General features: G+C 34.6%; 1 protein-coding gene and 1 long non-coding RNA gene across 10 annotated transcripts in view; both read left to right on the plus strand.

Moving 5' to 3' along the window:
• Positions 1 to 25,497, plus strand: part of LOC6040659 (calcium release-activated calcium channel protein 1) — a 61,993-nt gene that overhangs the window by 34,559 nt on the left and 1,937 nt on the right. For 8 of the 9 annotated variants that reach the window (XM_038259315.1, XM_038259319.1, XM_038259314.1 and 5 more), the window contains exon 4: positions 12,123 to 12,266. In XM_038259315.1, the coding sequence (XP_038115243.1) occupies positions 12,123 to 12,266 (144 nt within the window). Of the gene's footprint in view, positions 1 to 11,526; positions 12,034 to 12,122; positions 12,267 to 25,497 lie in introns of those variants that run through there. The other variant, XM_001849968.2, reaches the window with a different exon arrangement.
• LOC119768701 lies at positions 24,366 to 25,396 on the plus strand. The gene is made up of 2 exons (XR_005278160.1): positions 24,366 to 24,655; positions 24,714 to 25,396. It is a non-coding gene; the product is annotated as an uncharacterized LOC119768701 (long non-coding RNA).

Genomic DNA, 25,497 nt, shown 5'->3' on the forward strand with positions numbered 1-25,497 from the left:
TTTCAGCGATGAGCTATACATGTTAGGGTACCAAATTTTTTTCAAGCGAATCCTAGGTATTTTTCTAAATTCGTTGAAAGAATAATAACAGCAATCATGTTTTAAGCGTTGTTTGGTTGAAATAAAATAAAATTAAGAATACATTTTTAAATTCATTTAGCCATTTTTAGTTGTCTATCAACACTATACTTTTGGCAATTTTTAAAAATAAACATTGAAATTATAAATATTGTTGACCTTCCATTTTGAAGTATTTTTTTAGAAATTTGTAGTTAGGTTCCTGTTTTAAAAAAAAATTGTCAATTGTCTATTTCTTAAATTCATTTAGATTTTTTGTATAGTTGACATTGACTTTTTATAAAAAGTTTTTTTCTAAATCATTTTTTAGATACGAAATGCCTTTTATTTGAGTTTCTATAAAAGTCGGGAAAAAGTCAGGAATTTGAAAATGGGATTCGAGTGGTCACCCTGTAAATGTTCTCTATAAGACAAAAAGACAAAAACTTTTTTTCTATCAGAATGCATTTTCGAAAAAAATAAATAAAATTGTTGCAATCAAAATTTAAAAGGTTAATTTTGAATAGAAAAATTACTTGATGTTTCGTTTTTTTTTGTAAGCTAAAACTATAAAATTCAATCTAGTATTTACGTATTTCTGCTTTCTTATTGAAATAAATTTAATAATATATTTTTTTTCCTTTTTGCCTTCCTCATTACTGAGAAAAGGCTATAAAATCACTCGAAAAATGAACTTCCCAATTAGACCTCCTAGACTCACCTTCATGTATACCTATCGACTCAGAATCGAATTCTGAGCAACTGTCTGTGTGTGTGGTGGGATGTTGATAAAAATTTGTCTTGGGGTCCCATAAGTCGCTATTGAATATTATGCTGTTTAGTTAAGTACTTCAAAAGTTATGCTATAAAAATGATTATGACTAAAGTTCGGAAGATTGTAAAAGGGTGGTTTTTGTAAGGAAACCCGTCATGTTGTAGATTTTTAGAAAGGTATTTAAAAGACCTTTCCAACGCGGCCAAAACATTGACAGCCCTATCAAAAGTTATATGCACTTAAGTGTAATTCATGCACTTTTCGGAAGCCGGATCTCATAATATCTGAGATGAAAACGTTGTCCGGATCTTTTATGCAACCTGTCGTTGGATAGGTTATCAAAGGACCTACCCTATCATAAGTTGTAAGCACATAAGTGCCCAGATATATGAAGATCTGACTACTCAATCTGATGGTATGAATAATAAGTCAAGTTGATAGAACACTGAAAAGTCCGCCCTTTTGTATCTATTTTGGATAGCATTATCCTTCAAATGTGAGGAAGGCCAACCACCTGAGAGTGGATTAAGTTACGTTTTTGTAGGTAAAACTACATATTATGTTCCAATTTTAAAACTATTCAAAGATTATTTCATACCTTTATTATTGCCTTTTTTTAACTAAGCCAAAAATAAAATAGAAAAGCTTTTAAAACATGCAGTTCCATATTTAATAAATAAAACATTGAGAATATCGACTAGTTTGGTTTATCCTTAAAAATATAAAGGAGTATGTATTTGTATAAAAAATTAAAAAAAAATCGGGATGTCCTCACCTGGAAAAAATGACACGTATAGATCAGATACGTAATAAAATAACGCTCCCTTATAGCGACCGTGACTAAAGGTTGTGAGTTCTCTTTTTTTATATACTTTAATTTTTTTATTGCCTGCACGAGCATTCTCTTTCTATAGCTTCTTCTTTTTCTCTCGTTCCCGAACAATCGCCGAAGATTCTTTTGTTTTCTCCGAAAACCGCAATGGAAAAACGCGTTCCGGAACGGTATTGGGAACCGAACGTGAAAGTTGGGAGATGAGATTTCGGGCATGATAATTGTAGTCACTGAGAATCGGAAGTTTGGTATTTTTACAACTCTGATTACAAACCAAAATTTTGAAATTTCAATGAAAAGTGCGGCGGGTACATCGAAAAATCACAAAAAATCAAAACATTTTTTAATAAACATATTAAAAATTATTCTACACACAGGGGTGATGCATTTTACCTGATTGCACTTAAATTTTTATTAAAGTTTTGAAGATTTCTTCAAAAAACAATTTTTTTCCTCAGATTTTGCGTGCTGAATAACATTTGAAAAATATTAACAACAGTCCATTTTTTCAATTTCTTTTAGAGCATATCCATATAATCTTAACTTCCCACTTAACTTCACACTCATCAAAAGGGCCAACTTAAAAAAACAACAACAACAAAAACAAACAGCAAAACCAACTGAACTGGCGCGGTACACAGAAAACCGGTCTCCGTGTCTTCGTCGATCGCTTCTCAGCTCTGTTTTTTGTTTTGCTATTTTTCCATTCACCCAACGTTGTTTGCTGCTCTTTCTTTTTTTCCAAACCTCACACGCCTCAACCTTTTCGGCTCAGTTAAGTTTTCTGCGCGATCGCGACCGACGGCTTTTCTCCGTACGACTTTCGAAGATCACGCGAGTTTGTCAGTTTTTCACGCAAACTTATTATTTTTTTGCGCGATTTTTTATGATTGTGTCAAATTCCTCGCACACTGACATCGGAATGAAAGAGAAAAAAAAGTGAAAAATGACGACGATGAAAAATAACCTGCATTAGTGAACCCCCCAACCCTGCCCGCTACTCTCGAGCCAAGTTTATTTTTCTCAAACTAAATGTGACATTTTTTTTCCTTTTCGCCAAGATCGTTGTGCTGAAATTTCGAAAAATTTCTTGGACCAATAACCAATTTGGTGGGTTTAGTTTGTTTTGCTTCGCGATCGCGGACTGATTTGTGTCGGGTTTCCGCGCCGAATTAGTGAGAGTTGTTAAATAAATTGCACTTGCAAAAGTGACTTCTCAAATTGTTTGTGTAACCAAGTGGGGCTTCTCCAGAACCTTGTAATTAATGTGTGTGTGTAAATTATGTTGCTGCAATCGCGCTTGTCTAAATTAAAACCAAGCAGGTCGCTAATCGGCCGATTCTATGGAAGGCAACGACTCATGGCTTGCTGCGAACATTTGATTAATATGAGTGACTCGATTCACATTATCGGCGGTGACATACAAAACTGCGATGTTAGGCTGGTTCAAACTTTTTGAAAGAAATCTTTTTTTTTTCTATTCCGGTTGAAATATTTTGTTGGTGCCTTCGGTATGCCCAAAGAAGCCATTTTGCATCATTAGTTTGTCCATATAATTTTCCATACAAATTTGGCAGATGTCCATACAAAAATGATGCATGAAAATTAAAAAATCTGTATCTTTTGAAGGAATTTTTTGATCGATTTGGTGTCTTCGTGGATATGAACTATACTAAAAAAATGACATACGGTTAAATTTTTTTGATGGTTTTTAATTTCACTTTTTTTCACTAAAACTTGATTTGCAATAAAACACTGTTTTTTTGTATGTTTTTCCAAAATTGAAATATTGGTCGCAAAATTTTTTACTTCATTTTTCGATGTAAAATCGAAATTGCAATCAAAAAGTACTTCAGTGAAATTTTGATAAAGTCATCATTTTCAAGTTATAGCAATTTTTAGGTAAAACTTGATTTGCAAAAAAAAACACTATTTTTATTTTTTTTATTTTTTGATATGTTTTAGAGGACATAAAATGCCAACTTTTAAGAAATTTCCAGAATGGGCAAAAAATCTTTGACCGAGTTATGAATTTTTAAATCAATACAGATTTTTTCAAAAAATCGAAATATTGGTCGCAAAAATTTTTAAACTTCATTTTTCGATGTAAAATCGAATTTGCAATCAAAAAGTACTTTACTGAATTTTTGATAAAGTGCACCGTTTTCAAGTTATAACCATTTTTAGGTAACTTTTTTGAAAATAGTCGCAGTTTTTCATTTTTTAAAAATAGTGCCCGTGTTTGCCCATCTTTGAAAAAAAATATGTTTGAAAAGCTGAGAAAATTCTCCATATTTTGCTCTATTGAACTTTGTTGATACGGCCCATAGTTGCTGAGATATTGCCATGCAAAGGTTAAAAAACAGGAAAATTGATGTTTTCTAAGTCTCACCCAAACAACCCACCATTTTCTAATGTCGATATCTCAGCAACTATAGGTCCGATTTACAATGTTAAAACATGAAACATTTGTGAAATTTTCCGATCTCTTCGAAAAAAATATTTTTGGAATTTTCAAATCAAGACTAACATTTCAAATGGGCGTAATATTGAATGTTTGGCCCGTTTGAAATGTTAGTCTTGATTTTAAATTTTTGAAAATATTTTTTTCGAAAAGATCGGAAAATTTCACGAATGTTTCATGTTTTAACATTGTAAATCGGACATATCTAGCAAAACAATGCAAAAAGACCGAACCCGAAGTGTAAACAAAGAGTCTATCCTGCTCATTCCGAATGTAAACATCAACTGACGTGAGCAGAATAGACTCTGTGTTTACACTTCGGCTTCGGTCCTTTTGCATTGTTTTGCTAGATATAGTTGCTGAGATATCGACATTAGTAAAAGGTGGGTTGTTTGGGTGAGACTTAGAAAACATCAATTTTCCTGTTTGTTAACCTTTGCATGGCAATATCTCAGCAACTATGGGTCGTATCAACAAAGTTCAATAGAGCAAAATATAGAGAATTTTCTCAGCTTTTCAAACATATTTTTTTCAAAGATGGGCAAACATGGGCATTAATTTTAAAAAATGAAAAACTGCGACTATTTTCGAAAAAGTTACCTAAAAATGGTTATAACTTGAAAACGGTGCACTTTATCAAAAATTCAGTAAAGTACTTTTTGATTGCAAATTCGATTTTACATCGAAAAATGAAGTTGAAAAATTTTTGCGACCAATATTTCGATTTTTTGAAAAAATCTGTATTGATTTAAAAATTCATAACTCGGTCAAAGATTTTTGCCCATTCTGAAATTTCTGAAAAGTTGGCATTTTATGTCCTCTAAAACATATCAAAAATAAAAAAATTAAAAATAGTGTTTTTTGCAAATCAAGTTTTAGTGACAAAAGTTAAATAAAAATCACCAATTTTTTTACCGTGTATTATTTTTTTCAGTGTAGTCCATATCCATACCTACAACTTTGCCGAAGACACCAAATCGATCAAAAAATTCCTTCAAAAGATACAGATTTTTGAATTTTCACATATCATTTTTGTATGGACAGCTGCCAAATTTGTATGGAAAATTATATGGACAAACTAATGATGCAAAATGGCTTCTTTGGGCATACCGAAGGCACCAAAAAAGTTTCAGCCGGATTAAAAAATACAAAAATTAAAATTAAAGAAAAAAGACCGATTCCGTAGAGAACTGCTCTTTTTTGAACTTTGTTGATACGGTCTTTAGTTGCTGAGATATTGTTTAAAAACAGACAAATTTATGTTTTCTAAGTCTCACCAGAACAACCCACAATTTTCTAATGTCGAAATTTTACGATTTTTCCGAAAACAATATTGTCATTTTTTCAATCAAGACTAACATTTAAAAAGGTTTTGATTGATTTTTTTTTGATTTTACATCAAAATAAACGTCAAAATCTTAAAAAAGTCGAAATCGTCAAAAAATTACATGAGACAAATATGCGTAGAAGTTTATTTTCTTAAACTTTGGAAAATATTTGCAACGGCTTTTTAAAGACAAAAGAATATTTTCAGATCAAGAAACTTTTAATTTTCTATCAAAATAAATAATTTGAACCAGTCTACCAGCACCATTTATGTTCAGTCGATCGTTTCTTCTTCTTGCAAGCACTTTCTTGCTGTTTTTTTTTGCTTGTTGGCTGGTTCGTATGTTTGTCCAACACTCCTTGTAATCGTTGGAAGTGAAGCGTGTGCGTGCTCCACGTCGCCCATTCACAGCTAGTCATGTATTTTGCTGTAAACCTTGTAGCCAAATTAATTCCGAATTGTTCTGTTTTTTTCTGTGTCGCGATAATGGTTGTCACCTTGTTTTGATGTAATGTTGTAATATTCATATTATTGGCGTTGTCATCTGGGTCGTTTTAAACATTTCAAATTACTTTGGCAGTTGAAAGCTATTTGCACTCTTCCTGTGCGAGAAACATTCGCTGTTTGTTTAATTGCGGCCTGTGTGGCTTGTCAATACAAATAGCAAATAAATTTCGTTGGTTCTCTCGTTCACTTGCGTACGCTTGCAAATGTGTTGATCTTGTGACTTTGAGAGAAATAAGTGTAGTGTACTTAGAGCAGAGAGAGAGTGCCCGCTGGGAGAGATCAAGCAGCTTCTCTTATCGCGGTCTCGAAGAAAGAGATTTGGTTCAACTAGGAAGGGGGGATTGGGGATTATCGGTTGTAGTTGAAGCGATCGGTACTGAAAGAAACTGTTGTAATTCAATTAAAATAAATTAGCATCAATTCAACACTAGCTTTGGCTGCCATCTTGGATTTAAAAATTCGAAATCACTTTTGAGTCGTTTAAGGGTCTCACTTAGGATGAACAAACAAGAATAAGACAACGAAAAAAAAAAATGCTCCGAAGTTGTGATAATCCGAAGTGAAATTTTATCGATACCATCGGATGGTCGAGTCTAGACTGTTGTTGGATTTCGTATCATTTCCATAAATGGTTTTTATAAAGTGACTTTATGAGCATTTTTTAACTAAGACCGTTAAAAACATTTTGCATCTTAAGTTTTTCCGTAGAAATCTTAAAACAATTTTGGCATCTTCCCGAATAGACGCTAATAACTAAACTAAATTAAATAAATTCATTCCATTTCAATCACAAATGCTATTAAAATAACAGAAAGTGTTATGGATTTTTCTTCAAAAATCATTTTTTGCATAAAAGTTCAATAACAGTTTATGTTATCATAACAAATTTTTTTATTGGTCTGATATTGGTTGAAAGCCAAGACAACTTTGGAATAACATTTTTTGTTTTGGAAGCATACCTTCAACTGTTGTTGCTATGATCGGATTAGTTGCTAAAAGAACAAAAATAATAACAAAGATTTATTCGAAGAATAACTTTAAATGTTATTAGTCTGTTATTACAATAATAATCCAATAACTAAAAAATCATAATGACGAATAACAATTATTGTTATAAATAACAGAAAATGTTATTGGCCTAGTATTTTCAAATATCAAAAAATGTTATTCCCAAGTTATTTTCGTCTGCTCGGGTTTCGATACGATTCTTCCGATCAAGACATCAATCTTCGGCAAGATTGTAGAAATTGATGAGAAAATCTTAGGGAAAAATAATTACAATCTAAAAATAGTAGTTTATGCAACAAGTTGCAAAAAGAGATTTTTTTCAGCACGAGTCGTACATTTATCCAACGAGGTTCACCGAGTTGGATAAATACGAAGAGTGCTGAAAAAATCAAGTTTTGCAACGAGTTCCATACAACATTTTTTGCAATTCCAAAAAACACACAATTTTATGTCAAATTTTCATTTTTTGTGTCAATAAATCGTTTAAATCAAAAAAATGTTGAAAAGTGTTACTTTTCGAAACAAGTGCTGAAAAGTTCAACTTTTCAGCACCCATTTGAGTGCTGAAAAGTAGAACTTTTCAGCATTTATTTTGAAAAGTGTTGCTATTCGATTCTGTTATTTTTGGTACAGAAAAGTAGGCTTTTTCGTCGTTCAAGAATGACAGGAAAAGTAAGTAGTTTCACGACGGAATTGCAAAAAATATATTTATTTCACTTTTCGACACAACAATTGAATTGCGAAAAATAAATCTCAAGAGAAACATTTTTTTTCAAAATATTCATTATTAAAGAAAGTATTAGGAAAGTTTCATTTGAAATTGCAACACAAAACGGTAATTTTTATAAACAATGTTCGTGTTTGTTAAAATAAATTCAAATAACCTTTACAGTTAACCAACTCAAGAATTCCAAACACAAACAAAAAGTTCTGCTATTACCATTTTTACATAAGAACGTGAACTTAGAATTTAACATCACCAGAGTGAATATTTTACATATTAAGGATTTGATAAACAGCTAGACTTTAGTTTTACCGATCTGTGCAATTCTTTCAAAATAACGTGCAAAATTTATTTGAAATTTTATAATAATCTCTTTTTAGAGTTTTTCAGCCCAATTGCAATTTAAAAATTAAAAGATTTTTTTTGTAATTTAAATATTTTTAATAAAGTTATTTAATCAATATTTTGAAGTCATAATTACTTACCGAATTCGTCATTTTTAAAATCTGATGATCTCTTAATTTCATTTGCAGATTTTTTTTTAAGGTCCAATAAACATTTTTTTTTTTAAATTTTTGCTTTATGGGTTTTAAACTTAGACACATATTTGCAACGGTCTTATATATTTTTTTGTTGTTGTTTTTTTAATATGGGTATCAAACAATGCAATGTTCTGTATGCATATTTACTCTTAAATTATATTTTTTTGTAATTTTTTTTAATGATTTTCAATATGGGTATCAAAAGATGCAAAACTATCACTTTATTTAAGTTTTTTATGTTAAATACTCAAATTTTTCCAATACCTTACTTCTTCAAAAATTCAATATGGATGTAAACGATGCACAATGTTGTATGCTTTTTCACCTTTATTAGTTTTTTTTTGTAATATACTTAAATTTTCACAAAATACCGTATTTTTCGAAAATACTAAAAAAAATATGATTTTCAATATGGGTGTCAAACGAATTTACTTGTATTGAGTTTTTTTTTTGTTAAATACTATTTTTTTTCACAAAATACGTTTTTATTTTCGAAAATACTCAAATTATCTTTATTATAGCGAATTTCAAACGAAACAAAATTTAGTATGTTTTTTTCACTGTTGTTTAATACTCAAATTTTCAAAAAATACAGTATTTTTAAAATACTCAAATTTCCATAATTTTCATCAAAAGATGCGAAATTTTTATAAAAAATATTTGTGTTTAAAGACCACTTAATTTAAGAGTCCTTCGAGTGCGAATCAAATTTCTGTATTCCTTTTTCACGTCGTTTTTTTTATTTATTTTTTTTACAAAATACTGTATTTTTTTGAAAATACTCAAATATTCATAATTTGCAATATCCAAAACGAAATTAATTTTTCTCAAAGTTTTTTTTTGTCAAATTAATATTGCGAATTTAGAAAATTTGAGTACTTTCAAAAATACCGTACCCTGTAACAAAATAGTTTATCATTCCAATAACTCTTGAACAGTGAAAATGTCTGTAAAATCTTGCTTCGCTCAATCTCCATAAGAAATAAATAATTTTAAGAAATTTAGTATTTCCGATTAAATTGTATTTTTTTTTTATTTGTATTAATAATTTTAAACTACGAACAATAAAAAAATTAGTGAAATTATAAATATTTTTATATTATTTTTCAATAAAAAGCACAAAAAAACTTTAACTTATTTAAAAAAAAATTACAAAAACAATACCGTGAAAATTAAACATGGCTCAGAAAAAATTTAAAAGGTGCCATTAAAGATAAAAAAAACTATTTATTTAATTTTAAACAAACCGATCTTGATTTTTTAAACTTCTTTTTAAATTATATCCTTAAAATTTCAAATTGAATAATTTAAAAAAATCTGTGGAATCTTAAAATAAATCACAGTAGGGGAAATATACCCTTTCTAATCAAACACCTATCTTCGTCATATGGAGAGTATGATGCTCGATTAAAGCTCCAAAAATACTTTTCACGCTACAAACTTACCAGCAACAGCACCGCCTCGAGTAAGCACGCAAATTTATGCCACTTACTGGCCAAAAAGATCAAATTTAATGCACTATTGATCATATCTGGAGTTTTTTTGAAAAGGTTCAATAAACCAAATTTCCAGTTTTTGCGTTTTGGGTGTTTTTGAAACCGCCTTGAGCCAGGAGTATTGAAAAACACCCAAAAAGCAAAAACTGAAAATTTGGTTTATTGGACCTTTTAAAAAAAAAACTCCAGATATTTTCTATTTTGCGAGACCATTTCTCATCATTTTGGTGGCACACACATCCAAACGCAAGATCAGAGGTAAACTGCGTAAATTGCTTAACGAAAGTCGCCATCAATATCTTTTCACTTGCGCTAAAGATTTCAAAGCACTTTAGATATAAAATTGCTTAGTCACTCACTTGAAAAATAATCCCGAAAAATGTTAAGAATTAGCAAGCACCAACAAAAAAAACAAACGCGCTAAGTCTTTTGACGTTTTAATTTTGAATATCCATTCCAATCGAAGGCTGAAGAAAACCGAGCGAGAAGCGAAGGCAAATAAAGAACAAAGGGTGGCCACCAACACCACCAACATGCTGGTGCAGCGCCTGCACCCTTACCAAAAATCATGACTTTTTGAGTTCCAAATCCCACTTTTCATACGATTTTTTTAGTTCAACCCATATAACCATTTTTATGGTTGTAGTACCTGAACTCAATAAATCGTATGAAAAGTGGGATTTGGAACTCAAAAAATCATGATTTTTGGTAAGGGTGTGTTAGAGTGAGCAAGTGCTGCCAGGAAACTTTCGCTATGAATGCTACTTTTCGTGAGTGTTCGCTTAAAATTTCATCAAAGAGCGCTGGAAGAAAAAAAGAACTAAGCTGAAAATAAAAAAATGGGCGTGGCCCAATGCACTCGACTGATTAGAATGCATTTTTAATTTTTTTTTAAATGCTTGTAAAAGGAATAGCATAACTTTTAATAAAAGCGAAAATAAACAGAAATGTTCACAAAAAGTTGCTCTACTCGTTGGTTTACTTGGTTTTAGTGAATTTCAAGGAACAATCCAGATTATCCAGCATCATTCAAACACGACCGCTTATTAGGCTTAAAATGGGCATATTTCCCCTAAATTGAGTTCGCGTTATTATGAATTCTTCGCGTAAAAAAATTCCGCACAAAAGGAGGTCGCATAAAACGAGGTTTAAATGTATACTTGATTAGTAAATTTTAACAACTTTTGGTTGAAAAAGACAAAATTTATTTAAAAAAAAGCCTTTCCCGACAAACTTCATTCTGCCTTTTTTTTTTCGTTTGTTGACGTTTTTAACTTTTCTGCTTAATCAGCCTCCTGTGATCAAAATTTGATTTTACGTAACTTTTCCCATACAATCTGCAGATTTTCCGTATTCGGTTCCAGAGTGGCAAAAGTTCTAACTTTTTGGCGCAAGTACCTTCCTTGGACTTATACGAACCCAACGTCGATCCAACATTCCGTATTGAATTGATTCGCGTTCGAACAAAACCGTCAAAATTAAAAAGCATTTATGAATGAAATATTTTTATGTTATTTTAAAGAATTGATTCAAGAAAATTGTTAAATTTCACGGAATTTCTCGAAAATCTTTAAATTTCACGCTGTCCGCGAAATCGTGAAAATTCACTAACTCTAACAACAACACACCAATTTTGTCTGGAAAGCTGATGCTTGATTGCTTCGTTGGCCATAGGAGAATTGCTCAACTTTTTTTTACAAAATATTCCCACTTTGGCCCCGCCGTCACAAGAGATAATGACACAAAAATCTAGTTTATCTTTTGCTCAAACAACAACCCTCTCGCGCTTAGTAGATTAGTTGAGTAAATCCCACATACTCTCTGCTTTACCTGTACAGTGTACTTATCGAATCTCGACACAAATTGAGCAAGTGAGAGCGAACAAACGCGAGAGTGAGAGAGAGAGTGTGTTCCGCGCCGGCGCAAACCCCGTCCCACCTTCTCACTGAATTTCCCCCACGAGTCGACCCGGCAAGACATGAGACAATGCATTTACACCCGAGCTGCTCAGAAACGAATCTCTGCCCGAACTCGCCGTACTACAAACCATTGAGCAAGTCGGCGTCTTCCGGAATAACTGCGGCTGCTGCTGCTCCTGCTTCCGGTGGCACCATCGTTCCGAGTGGCGGTGGTTCCGCCCAGCACAAGCATTCGCCGCTGATTGGTGGTGGTGCTGGCAACACTGGTGCGAACATTTTCAACGGTCTTTCGGCGTTTGCGGCCACCGGTGGTGGTGGAGGCGGCGGATTCGGGGCCGCGAACCGTACCAGTGCCTACCTGGCCGACGAGGGTGCTGCCATTGTAAGCGATTTGGGTGACCGTTACTAGAAGCTAAGATTTTTTTTTTTAAATTACTAAATAATTGACTAATTTTCGTTCTCTAATTCCAGCGACGTTCCGCGCTCAGCACAATGTCCCAGCAGGGCGATGAGTACAACTCGCCCAACTACCTGTCCTGGCGGAAGCTGCAGCTGAGCCGGGCCAAGCTGAAGGCGTCCAGCAAGACGTCGGCGCTGCTGTCCGGATTTGCCATGGTGAGTGCCCGCCCTTAAACTTGTGTAGTTGCACGACGCGACAGTCTAAAAGAGCAGGTGTCACGGTCAGGGTCTGCCAGAGGGTGGCCACCGACCCACCGGCGGCGTCATCCGGATTGTGTCACCCAGCGTCGCGCGCGCTCGCGCTTTATTCAACTTGGCGCGACATCGCGATCGCGATCTAGCCGTGTTGTGTTTGTGATGGTGGTTTATAAATAATTAAATCGTAGAATTAAAATTTTTCGTTTGTGACATGCTCTGCGCTTCCTTCATCCTCGCGGAGCCGGGAAGTATGATTGGTTGATGAGGCGGACCGGATGATGACGAACGAGGGAGGTTTGGATTGACAGCCTCCCCTCGTGATCAATGAAACACTTAGATGATGATTTAATTTGCGATTGATTGGACGTTCAGATTGGAATTAGTTGCAATCAGATCAATTTACTATCTAGTTTAGTTGTTATTCCAACGATTTAAAAACAATGGTTACAAAAAATCACTAAATGTATTTGCATTGATTAATTTATTGATTGAATAACCTAAAATTGTTGGTGGAATTGCCAAAAACCTTTTGAAATTGTATTCTTCTGACGAAAGACCTGACGTCCTGTTTTTTTGTAAGGCTTTTTGCAACAACGTAGGCTACTTCCACAAAATTCGAACGAAAAAAATCGTCCGATCTTCTTCTAATTTGACTTTTTAATTAAAAAATCAGAAAATCTCGTAGAAGTGGCGTGTATTCTTATCTCAGTGTTTTTTTTTTCAGAAAACACATCAAATTTCCTACAAGTTTGCCTTTGACCTTATTTGATACGATGCAATGGCTTCGAGATGCTGCAATATTTAAATACTGAAAAAAATAAAAACTAACATTCTCAAAAAATGGCTTTTCTAAGCCTACCCAAGTAACATTTTTAAACCAACTAGCCACCACCTAGTTTTATTAAGGTTTTATGGTGGCATCTTGATTGCTTAATAGTTTTATTTGGGCATTCGCCGCAACCAATAAGCAAGAGCCAGGGTGGCCACTAGGGTGGTCCAAATCTGGACTTTTTTGGGGCTACCCCCTGAAATCAAAGATTGACCCATCACTAGGTTAAATTCCAAATTTGAGCTCATTCTGACCACGGGAACCCCTCCCTCCAATCGCTTAAAGTTTGTATGGGAAAAATCGTCAAAATGTATGGAGAAAAGCAACTGTTTTACTTTTTACCTGTGGAAGGCGCCATAGTTATCCGATGCTTACCATTTCTCAAATGTAGAACCTTCATTATATTTAGAACAACTTTCCCGAAGACACCATATTTTTAGGATTTTTTCCCGCGAAGTTATTAGCGCCCAAAACTGACCATTTTTGCGCGGCCAGCTGTAAGGGGCTACCTAACAACGATGTTTAATTCCAATTCGTACACGCACGTGCTCTCTCGCCGGTTCAAACTCTCTCACGAGTTTGCTTGCCTGCCTGGCTGCCTGCCTGCCTGCTTACCAACAAGCGCGCGCTGTTTCTCTGCTTGGACTTTTGTCGTCGTCGTCGTTTTCGTTTGCTATCCGCTGCGCTGCGTTCTTGGCATGTTTATTATCATTTTCAAGATATATTTAGATATTTATTTCGAGATATAAAATTAAATGTAATATGTGATTAACAATAGATATCATATTATCAGAGCGTGTGTGAGAGAATACAAATTTCGATAAATTTGTTCCTCCATGAATTGTCATCTGTTATGTTATGTAATTGAAATTTATTTCTAGTTTTGGTATCATACCAAACTCAAGACTGGGATTTTAACTCTTCTAGAAAAATATAAGACTTTTTTTAACTTCAGGAAGAACAATACACTTAGACAATTCATCGATTTTGGGAAATGTTTTTTTCACTTTTGTATACTATCAAAAAGCTTAAAACGAAAACATTTGAAGTTTTTCGTAGCCCTATGATTACGATTATTTTTCATTCCATACAAAATATTTTAATCTGCCGAAAATATAAAAAAACTTCCTTACAACAAATTGCGGTATATTTTGCCTTTGACGATTATTAGAAGTTTACGATTCCGAAACATCCAAAAAGTGCAACGATGTCTAAAAGAAAAGCCTCATAAATAGAGATTTTTGAGCTAGCTAGTTTGAAATCTATAATCAAATCGCCTTCGAATGGACAAGCAGTTGGTCGGATGATATTTAGAGTAAAAAAAACAAAATTTGTATTACCTGAAGATTTTTTTAAAATAAGTGAATCATTCTCTCTAATGAGCATATACGAACAACTGCTTGTAATGCTTGGAAAAACGAATAAATCCTGTTCATTTGCTTCAATTTTTTAAACGAGGCTAAGCCAAGGCCTAAGTCTTTTATTCAAATTATTTTTTTTAGTGCACTTTTTTTCAATTTTGACATAATCTAAGAATTTATATGCTAAATATATCTCAAAACAAACCTGCTATTTTAGTTGAAAATTATAATAAACATGCCAGGAACGCAGCGCAGCAGATAGCAAACGAAAACGACGACGACGACAAAAGTCCAAGCAGAGAAACAGCGCGCGCAGGCAGGCAGGCAGCCAGGCAGGCAAGCAAACTCGTGAGAGAGTTTGAACCGGCGAGAGAGCACGTGCGTGTACGAATTGGAATTAAACATCGTTGTTAGGTAGCCCCTTACAGCTGGCCGCGCAAAAATGGTCAGTTTTGGGCGCTAATAACTTCGCGGGAAAAATCCTAAAAATATGGTGTCTTCGGGAAAGTTGTTCTAAATATAATGAAGGTTCTACATTTGAGAAATGGTAAGCATCGGATAACTATGGCGCCTTCCACAGGTAAAAAAGTAAAACAGTTGCTTTTCTCCATACATTTTGACGATTTTTCCCATACAAACTTTAAGCGATTGGAGGGAGGGGTTCCCGTGGTCAGAATGAGCTCAAATTTGGAATTTAACCTAGTGATGGGTCAATCTTTGATTTCAGGGGGTAGCCCCAAAAAAGTCCAGATTTGGACCACCCTAGTGGCCACTCAAGTCGGGAAATCGGGAAAGTCGGGAAAAAAGTCGGGAATTCGCCTAAATCCGCAAAAAATCGGGAAAAAGTCGGGAATTTGTGATTTTTTGTCAAAAAGTCAGGAAAAGTCGGGTATTCTGAGCATACTTGTTTGAAAATTATTTTCAACTTTTGAACAATTTTAAAATTGAAGTCACTCATATCTGCTTTAGTAACTTTCTTTAAATTTAAAGTTCTTTTGACTATTTCAATATATTTGAGTATTAAAAAGCTGTTTAAGACATTCAAAATCTTTATGAATATTGGGGTCTTTGACACAGATTTTCATAATATTTTTCTATGAATCAAATGATAGCTATTATTTTTTGTTCATTAAACAAGAAGTAAAGTCAATGAAAAACTAATATAAAAATAAATCCTAATAGATTCTATTTAATTTTGTCACATAAATTGAATATTTGAAAACAGATTCCAAATTGAATGTGGCAATGTTTTTTTTGTAAATATTATTAATTGTTTAACTAAATTCATTAAGTAATTTAAAATATGTTTTTTCCAAATGTTAACCTTGAACTTTTTTTTTGTGAGTATGTGTAAATTTACCTACCATAAATAAAGCTTTATTTTCAGTTTTCGGAAAACTTAATTATCGCATAAAATCCAAAATTGTAAAAAAAAATTACGTTTTTAAAACATAAAGAAAATTTTGAAAATACAAAAAAAAACAAATCAAGGAAAATTTTGAGTTTTTTGCAATAAAATTGTTTAAAAAAAAAGTCTCATCAAACATTTTGCTTAAAAAAAGTGGGAAAACATACAATCATATCAAACTGAATTTTAATTGAAAAAAAAAACAAACAGTTAAATACTGACCGCTAGATAAATTAGCATTGATTAAAAAATTCAATATCGAAAATTACAAAATTAAAAAGGGAACTTGGCAAAAACATTTTGTTATGAATACCTTGATATTTTTCTAAATCCTTTAAATGAATAATAACAGCGATTATGTTTGAATCATTCTTTGATTTAAAATGATGATGAAGTTTAAAAAAAATAGGATCGAGAGTCTTTAAATTATCTTCAATTCTAGAAAAGTCTGGAAAAAAGTCGGGAAAAAGTCGGGAATTTGAGTGGTCACCCTGGCAAGAGCTAATTAATAGGTTCTAACAGGGTTTTATGGCCCGGACATAAAACCTTGTGACAATAAAAGCTAAATGGTTTTCAATAAGGTTTTATGATAGTTTTAAGAGAGTCTTTAAAACCCAACGGCAATGTCATGCCAAACGGTTTTATCGCATGCTTCTTTAAAGCCAAGGGTGTTTTAGCTGTCAAGTGCCATTAGGCATGCAAAAAGCTTAATTAAAACCACAAGCTCCTGAGAAAGCTTTTAACGCGACCAATTAGCAGTGCATCAATATGGTGCTAAACGCGTGTTCTGATTGAATGTGATTGACCGCCATCTTGGTTAAAAAAATAGAGAACTGAGAAATTTGATTTAAATTTGACGAAAACTCTCATTTATTCTGAATTTCTGATATAACGTATATAGCGATTGATGTCTATAAATAATTTGAACATTTTTTTCAAAGAATTGCAATAAAATATTTTTTAAACATTAAAAACAATGATTACAAAAAATGATTTTTTATGAAGCGAGTTGATTTTATTGGCTCTATCTCCCCTATATTTATCAATAAAATTTCAACCGCAGCTGAATTTGAACCACCAATTTTGAGATAAAAATAAGCTTTCAAATTATTTTGATTACCTCCAATAACTATTGTTTATCATCGTCATTTTTGCAAACCATCTCCATTTTATCATTTGGCAAGACAAATACTTATTTTTTGACAAAATAAAACCTATTTGGCATAAGACGTTTGAAGACATGTGGAATGTCATTTTTCCTTAACTCATGACTAGGCTTTAAACAAAGATTTTATCAAGGCTTTGAGGATGTTATTAGGATTCAGTTGTAAAGCCTTGAACTCCTATGTAGGTTTTATAAATAGGCCGTGACAATGTTTTGCGGATGTCCTTTTGGGTTTTAACAGAGGTTTATCGGGGTTCTGGGGAGGCTGTTACGACTTAGTGGTTTTAATAGTTTTGGCTGATAGGTTTTATAGCGGTTGTGACAGCTTTGATTATCGGAAATATGGGAATTTGTGGTTTTTTTACAGTACTCTTGAATAGTTTTGAGTTTTTTTTTGTTTTTTTTTTCTTTATGTGATTGATAGTTCGATGCCTCGAAATCAAAGAAAGGGACAAAAAGAAAAAACTTTTTTTAGTCAATTTGTCTCTTTAAAAAAATCGTCAAACATGAATGATTAAGCGTGCAGTGGTAAAAAACTGGATTTTTCATTGACAAAACAAAACTAAATTAATACCAAAATCCACAAAATTAAACAAAAACTTTGTTAAAATATGATTTACACGAATTCCAAGTTATTTTGAATTTTTGGAAGAATAATTACGTTCATGCGAACATGGATTCTCTTTTTTTTCAGTTCAAACCGTGTAATAATAAATTCATAACTGTAATTTTTTAAAATCTAGGGTTTTTTTATAAGGTCTAATGAAGATTTTTTTGTTTTGCTCTTGGTTGTTTTTAAATGCCGGTTTCAAAAACAAGCAAAAACCAAAACTGGAAAAATTTGCATTGTTACAATTATTTTTTGAATTTTATGTCTCTCGGCTCTAAACAAAGTTGAGGGGGTACACAAATTGAAGTAGGGCATTTGTCCCTATTTTGGGCCTAGTACCTATTTTGGGTCTACCAAACATAATTCAACGAAATTGAGCATTTCACCAAATCTGGCAGGAATCTGCCACTTGATAATGATACGTGCAGTCATTATCTTCATTTTGGTGGGCAAGAATAATTTACTTTTTCCTCCTGAATTAGAAATAAAGCAATAAAAATAACACTCTTTACTTTTTTCTTGACAAATCGCTAGTTGCCCATTAGGTAGAAAATTATAGAGTTATCTACGTGCGCATGTATTGCGTATACGTACACGAAAAAGATTGAGGTTAAATTTTGTACCGGCTACGAAATTAATGGTGCGCTAGTGTGTGTGAGGTCGGGCTTAGATAACTCTATAACCACTTTTGCTTACCGCTTGTTGACACTCAGCACCCGGCTTTCATCGCTCAGCACACGAATGAGAGCCGTCCCCCGAATCTCCAACCACCGGCAATATGTTTTTTTGGTGGGTTGCACTCAAAGTAAAAAGTATCCTTTTTTCAAGTTCACCAGTCGTCACCCTTTAAAAGGGTATCGAAAATGTACTGAATTTGACATACCCTTTTAAAAGGGTGACGCCGGGTGAACATTAAAAAAGGATAGAAAGTATCCTTTTTGAGGATTGAAAGTACCCTTTTGAGGGATACTTCTGACTTTGAGTGTGCACAATCTCGTTGAAAAAAACAAACACCAAACTGCCACCAAATCAATAAAATAACTGATTAATAACTTCGTCCATTTCGGATAGAATGGCTCTATATTCAGTCTATTTGACACTTCTACAAATTGTGACAGTGTGTGTGCGCTTTTCACAAGTTACAGTGTTTCTTCCATATTACGGGCTTGTTGTTTTGGATACGCAACAAATGTTTTATTGTGTTTAAAACTCGTAAAGTATGATATAAATCATGTCCAAGCTAATTATGCACGTAATGCAAGTGAAATCAATCGTTCTAATGTTGATTTGTGCTTAAAACATCACAATGATTGAGCATGTTTGTCGACCGAATTTGTGCGGCTGTACTGTGCGAGCTGGGGCTGAACCGTACGTCAAAAAAGTTGACCACGTGCTTCGAGATTTCAACCAATCAGAAGGTAGGCCGAAAATATGCACAAAGAAAGTCGTATGCTAGAAACAATATCCCCAAAATAGGGACAAAAATGTTTCAGTTTCTCGGGATTATACAGAAATATAAAGTATTTTCGTCAAAAATGTGATTAAGTAAGAACATTAGCATTAAAAAACTAACTTATTCATGTAATAAAAGCAAGGCTGCCTATAGCAGCCTTTGAGAATACATCAAATAAAAAGTGCGCTCGGCTTAGTAGGCCCAAAATAGGGAAAAATACCCTAACAAGAAATGGTTTCCACATTTGATTGTGTTTTTTTGCTGTGATCTCGTTAGGGCCCTATAGAGGAAGACATTTAAACTTTTTTTTAATGATTTTTCGTAATATTTTCACTAATTTTTTGTATAAGAAATGCCTCTTATATTTGAGGTTTTGGAAAGGTCGGGATAAAGGTCAGGAATTCAAAAATCCAGTTAGCATTCGAAAAATACCTAAATTTTGAAAATGTGCTTGGTTTTTGAAATATATCCCTCCAAGTTTTTTTTTAAATATAAATTTGAACATATTTTTTTCGAATTTGTTTTTATTATTTTGTCAAAGAAACATGAGCAATTCTCTACAAAACCGGCTGATTTCGACCATTTTTATTTTTTGTATTTTTTGATTTGGCTCAAACTTTGTGGGGGCCTTCCCTATGACCAAAGAAGCCATTTTGCATCATTAGTTTGTTCATATAAATTTCCATACAAATTTGGCAGCTGTTCATACAAAAATGGTACGTAAATATTCGAAAATCTGTAACTTTTGAAGGATTTTTTTGATCAATTTGGTGTCTTCGGCAAAGTTGTAGGTATTGTTAAGGACTATTTAGAAAAAAATAGGTACACGGAAAATTTCCCGATTTTTTTATTAACTTTTTTCTCACAAAAACTCAAATTCCCAAAATACGTATTTTTTGATTTTCGAGATTTTTTTATATGTTTTAGGGGATAAAAATCCGCAACTTTTGAGCTATATAGAAACATGGTCAAAAAATCTGCCGCCGAGTTATGATTTTTTGAAAAACTGGTGATTTTTGGAAAAAATCGAAATTTCATACATAAATTTTTTTTTGACCTCATTTTTTTATGCAAAATTGAATTTGCAATCGAAAATTACTTTACAGATTTTTTGATAAAGGGCCCCGTTTTCAAGATATAGCCACCGAGAGATTGATTTCAGCGAAATATTTGCAGTTTTTCGATTTTTAAAAATAGTGACAACGACCTCCGTGTACGCACGAGAGCAAGCAGCAGTCAAGTGCTCAGTGCTCTATATTTTTTTCGAAATTTTCCGCCGTAGTCTAACGTGATTACCCGCGAGTTTGCTCCTGCAGCATGCCAAAGGCCGGCCGTGGCCGTGGCAGTTCGAGTGCGGCCTCGAAAAACCCGCGAAGTTCGTCTACCGGCCGTGTGCAAAAAGGTAAACAAGCCAACGCCGTGTCGACCGCCATCGCGCAGGGGAGCGTGAGCGCAGAAGGCATCGACAAAAAGTTACTACATCCCGGATATGTCCCAAGATCACCAGTGCGAACCCGTTCCGGTACTTCCGGTGCCACGACCAACACGTCGACATCCGCCAACATTCCCATCAGGAACGAGTTCCAAATGCTGAGCGACGACGAAGAAAACAACAACAACACCGACGGTAGCAGCACTACCGACGACGACGAATACGATGAACGTGCACGGAAGAAAGTGTTGACGTCAAAAACGAATAATTCTCCAAAGGAACGTAGACCACCTCCAATCTATGTTTTGGACACGTTGACGGACGATATTGACGAGTTGCTGGAAGGCCTCGGATATTGTCTGAAAATCGGTAAGTCGTCAGTGCAAGTCTACACATTTGACAGCAAGAACTTCGACCTGGTTGTGGAGAAATTGAAGAATAAAAACTTCAAGTTCTACACATTCGACCCCGTGCAGAAGACTGCCGTGAAGGTCGTCTTGCAGGGGTACCAAGACCGCCCGATCTCCGACCTAAAGAAGGACCTCTCGGGTGCTGGAATTACGCCGCGTGACATAAAAGTCCTCTCGCGGAAGACAACGGTCACAGGTACACACACACTGTACCTGTTGTACTTCGACCGCGGCACCGTCAAAATTCAAGACCTGCGGAAAACTAAGGCGTTGGACGGTTTTGGGTAAACTGGCGGTTTTACTCAAAGAACCCGACGGACGCAGCGCAATGCCACCGTTGCCAGAAATTTGGCCACGGCTCGCGGAACTGCAACCTCCCGCCCCGCTGCGTGAAGTGCGGTGAAACACACCTCTCGGAGGCGTGCACTGCCGTGCAAGGCGGACTTGGGGGACAAGGCAGAGCAAACCAAGGCGCGCATCAAGTGCGCCAACTGTGGAGGTAACCATACCAGCAACTACCGTGGATGCAGCGCACGGAAAACCTACATCGAGGAGCAGGAAAAGAGGAAAAAGAAAGCAGCAGCGTCCCACCCTCCTCAGCGAAGTACGAGCGTAACCGTGCCGGCTGCTGGTCATCGTGCAGTTCCAGCGGACAACCCAGCGTTCCCTCCTGGATGGGGTCGATCGTTCGCCAGCGTGGTCGCTGCCGGTAGCGGCAATGCGGCCCAGCAAGAAGTCACCGGGGAAGATCTCTTTACCCTGCCGGAGTTCTTTGCTCTCGCGGGGGAGATGATGACGCGGTTCCGGACCTGCCGTAACAAAGCGGAGCAATTCCTGGCCCTTGGGGAGCTGATGATCAAGCACATCTATAATTGATTAAATTTTGCTGTGATCTAGTTGTAAGCTTTTTCTATTCCTATCCCCTATCATTAGCAATTGCGTAAGTTTTTGAAAACTTTTTCTTACTCTTGTTTGTGCATTTAATTAACAGTAATAATTGCTCTAAACCGAATTAAGACGTAACACACAGCTGAAATGAACACAAAAACTCTGTTAGGTTCATAATATGTACAAATTGTAATTTGATTATTCACAAATAAAACCGAATTGAATTGAATTGAATAAAAATAGTGACCATGAGTGATCATTTCTGAAAATATTTTTTTTGAAAAATGAATTTGCTATAAAATTGTCTAAGAGACATCGAAGATTGGACCTCTGGTTGCTGAGATACAGCGGCTTAAAGAAAAAGAAACAAGAAAATTGAAATTTTCTAATTCTCACCCAAACAACCCTCCATTTTCTAATGTCAATATCTCAGCAACTAATGGTCCGATTTTCAATGTTAGTACATGAAACATTCGTGAAATTTTCCGATCTTTTCGAAAAAAATATTTTGAAAATTTTTAAATCAATACTAGCATTTTAAATGGGCATAATATTCAATGTTTGGCCCTTTTAAAATGTTAGTCTTGATTTAATTTTTTTCAAAATATTTTTTTCGAAAAGATCGAAAAATTTTACGAATGTTTCATGTATTAACATTGAAAATTGAACCATCAATTGCTGAGATATCGTCATTAGAAAATCGTGGGCTGTTTGGGTGAGACTTAGAAAACTTCAATTTTCGTGTTTCTTTTTCTTTAAGCCGCTGTATCTCAACAACCAGAGGTCCAATCTTCAATGTCTCTTAGACAATTTTATAGCAAATTTTCTGAACTTTAAAAAAAATTATTTTCAGAAATGAACACTCATGGTCACTATTTTAAAAAATCGAAAAACTGCAAATATTTCGCTGAAATCAATCTCTCGGTGGCTATATCTTGAAAACGGGGCCCTTTATCAAAAAATCTGTAAAGTAATTTTCGATTGCAAATTCAATTTTGCATAAAAAAATGAGGTCAAAAAATGTTATGTATGAAACTTCGATTTTTTCCAAAAATCACCAGTTTTTCAAAAAATCATAACTCGGCGGCAGATTTTTTGACCATGTTTCTCTATAGCTCAAAAGTTGCGGATTTTTGTCCCCTAAAACATATCAAAAAATCTCGAAAATAAAAAAATAAGTATTTTGGGAATTTGAGTTTTTGTGTAAAATAAGTTAATAAAAAAATCGGGAAATTTTTTTTCCGTGTACCTATTTTTTTCTAAATAGTCCTTAACAATACCTACAACTTTGCCGAAGACACCAAATTGATCAAAAAGTTCCTTCAAAAGTTACAGATTTTCGAATATTTACGTACCATTTTTGTATGAACAGCTGCCAAATTTGTATGGAAATTTATATGGACAAACTAATGATGCAAAATGGCTTCTTTGGTCATAGGGAAGGCCCCCACAAAGTTTGAGCCAAATCACAAAATACAAATAAAATCCATTTCCGGTTTTGGTAGAGAATTGCTCACATTGAATATTGGACCTAATGGTTGCTATGATACAGCGGATACAAAATGAACAAAATGTTTTACCACTTCGAAAAAAATATTTCGAAAATTTAATGTTTAAGGCCTTTTTTCATATTTATTCAAATCGTCGAAATGTTTTTTTTTACATTGAAAATTTGACCATATAGGTGGTTTTTTTAGTTGAAATATCTTCAAGAAGTATAAAAATTGAAATTACGAGCTATGGTTTCAACATTTTAATGAAAAAAATTGTTTAAAAATGTCCACCTGTCCTGTCCAGTTGTATGCAATCATCACTTTCCAAAATTTTTGAGTACAGTCCAGACTCGATTATCCGAAGGCCTCGAAAAAAATTCACTTTGGATAATCAAATTTTGAGATAATCGAACCACGATTTTTTTATGTCTTCAGGGTTGTTAAAATATCAAAATATCAGCTCTCAGCAACTACAATTATCATGCCTCAAATACAACAGCTCTTCTCTCCTTTTTGAAACTCTTAGCGCCGAACTTAGCCGAACACGTTTTTGTGTTTACACACTCGCGATTGACATTTTCCTTTGCTCTCTCATTCCCGCTTCCACGATCTATCCACAAAAACGTTCTTCTCAACACTGTTTTTATTGGTTTAGCTCGCACACACCGCCAAGAGCATCACCATCAGCGCGCCGGCATCGTAGTTGGCATGTCACTCGGCAAACAACAAGCCAGAAAGTGTAAACATTTACCGAAATTTGTCGCGCGCGCATTCTTCCTCTTTAGACTAACCTTGGTATGCTTTGAATGGGTTTCGGATGCGTTGGAAATAATCATATTTTTTGAATATTAATAATTTCGAGAAAAAATAGAATCCTGCGCTCCAATTAATCGCCGCAGAAAGATATCGTCGCAATGAAACGGTATAGATGAGAGAGTAGGCTTAGAAAAAATCAAAGTAAAGTTGTCTGTCAATTTGAGAAAATCGTGATAATGCGTAAGGGTAATTTTAGTGGAATTCCTAAATCAAACCATTTTTTGAAGTATTTTTTTTTTTTGTAGAAATGGCGACGGCGGCTGCGACATCGTCCGGAATGGCCGGAACGACGACGTTGGCTGGCCAATCCGAGTGTGGACGAAGCAACTGTTGAAGTGACGGAGTTGTCGGTGCGGAAATGCGACGGCTACCCCGGGACCTACTGTGGACAGCGGTGTCCGTGCTATGTCATTTCCAAGTCCTGTTTGGACCTGGTGGAGTGTCGGGGATGTTGGAACCTGCGTCGGGACGATGGTGGGAAGGTGAATTGGAGGGCATAAATATTTGTTTAAATGCTTTAAAACATCTCGATTTTTCCAGGTCCGCCCTCACATTCCAGAGCTACAGAACCTAGAGATCAACCTGCACAACGCAACGGCAAGCGAGGCACTCTCCATAGCCACGACCATCGTACTGTCGCCCTAATCCACCAGCAACGTAAACCCGATAGTCGGTTCCGGCCCGGGAGGTGGCCAAAATCTACGACAAGCTTACTTATAAAAAAAATACAAATTCAATGTGATGTGAACTGGGAAGAGAACAAAATTTAAACGAAATATAAGAAAAAACTAACTTGTTTTTAACTTAATGAACCGCATGCGTGGATAACTTTACTAAAAAAAGTCAAGTGTTTTATCTCGAGCTGAGATTCGAGCATCTCGCTGATAAAATTTGTAAAGGCCTTGAGAAAAAAATTGTTTGAAAGGTCTGGCTAAAGATTCCAAAGAAATCAACTACATACACCAAAGAACAGAAAGCTTAGATTAATTGTGTGGCTTGAAGAGCCAATGATTCCTGAACCGACCCAGTTGAAGATCGCAAAAAAAAAGACCAGGACATCGCGCGGATCAAACGGATGTGACCCATTTAACGGTGCCCTCTCCCAATTGCCCTCTTTACACAGAAATTCTAACTGCCTTAATTCTGGGAAGAGGCACCATGTCAAACCACCATATTCGAATGAATAGAGTATCAATAAAAGAAAGTAGTTCAATTTTAATTAATATTCATATTTTCCGTTAAAATCACTTGCTGCCAAAAATAAACCCATTAAAAAACAAAATGATACACTTGAGCTGAAAATTTTAAGGTGAGCTGTCAGCCA

The sequence above is a fragment of the Culex quinquefasciatus genome, chromosome 3 (genome assembly GCF_015732765.1).
Source record: "Culex quinquefasciatus strain JHB chromosome 3, VPISU_Cqui_1.0_pri_paternal, whole genome shotgun sequence".
In the NCBI taxonomy this organism is placed as follows: Eukaryota; Metazoa; Arthropoda; class Insecta; order Diptera; family Culicidae; genus Culex; species Culex quinquefasciatus.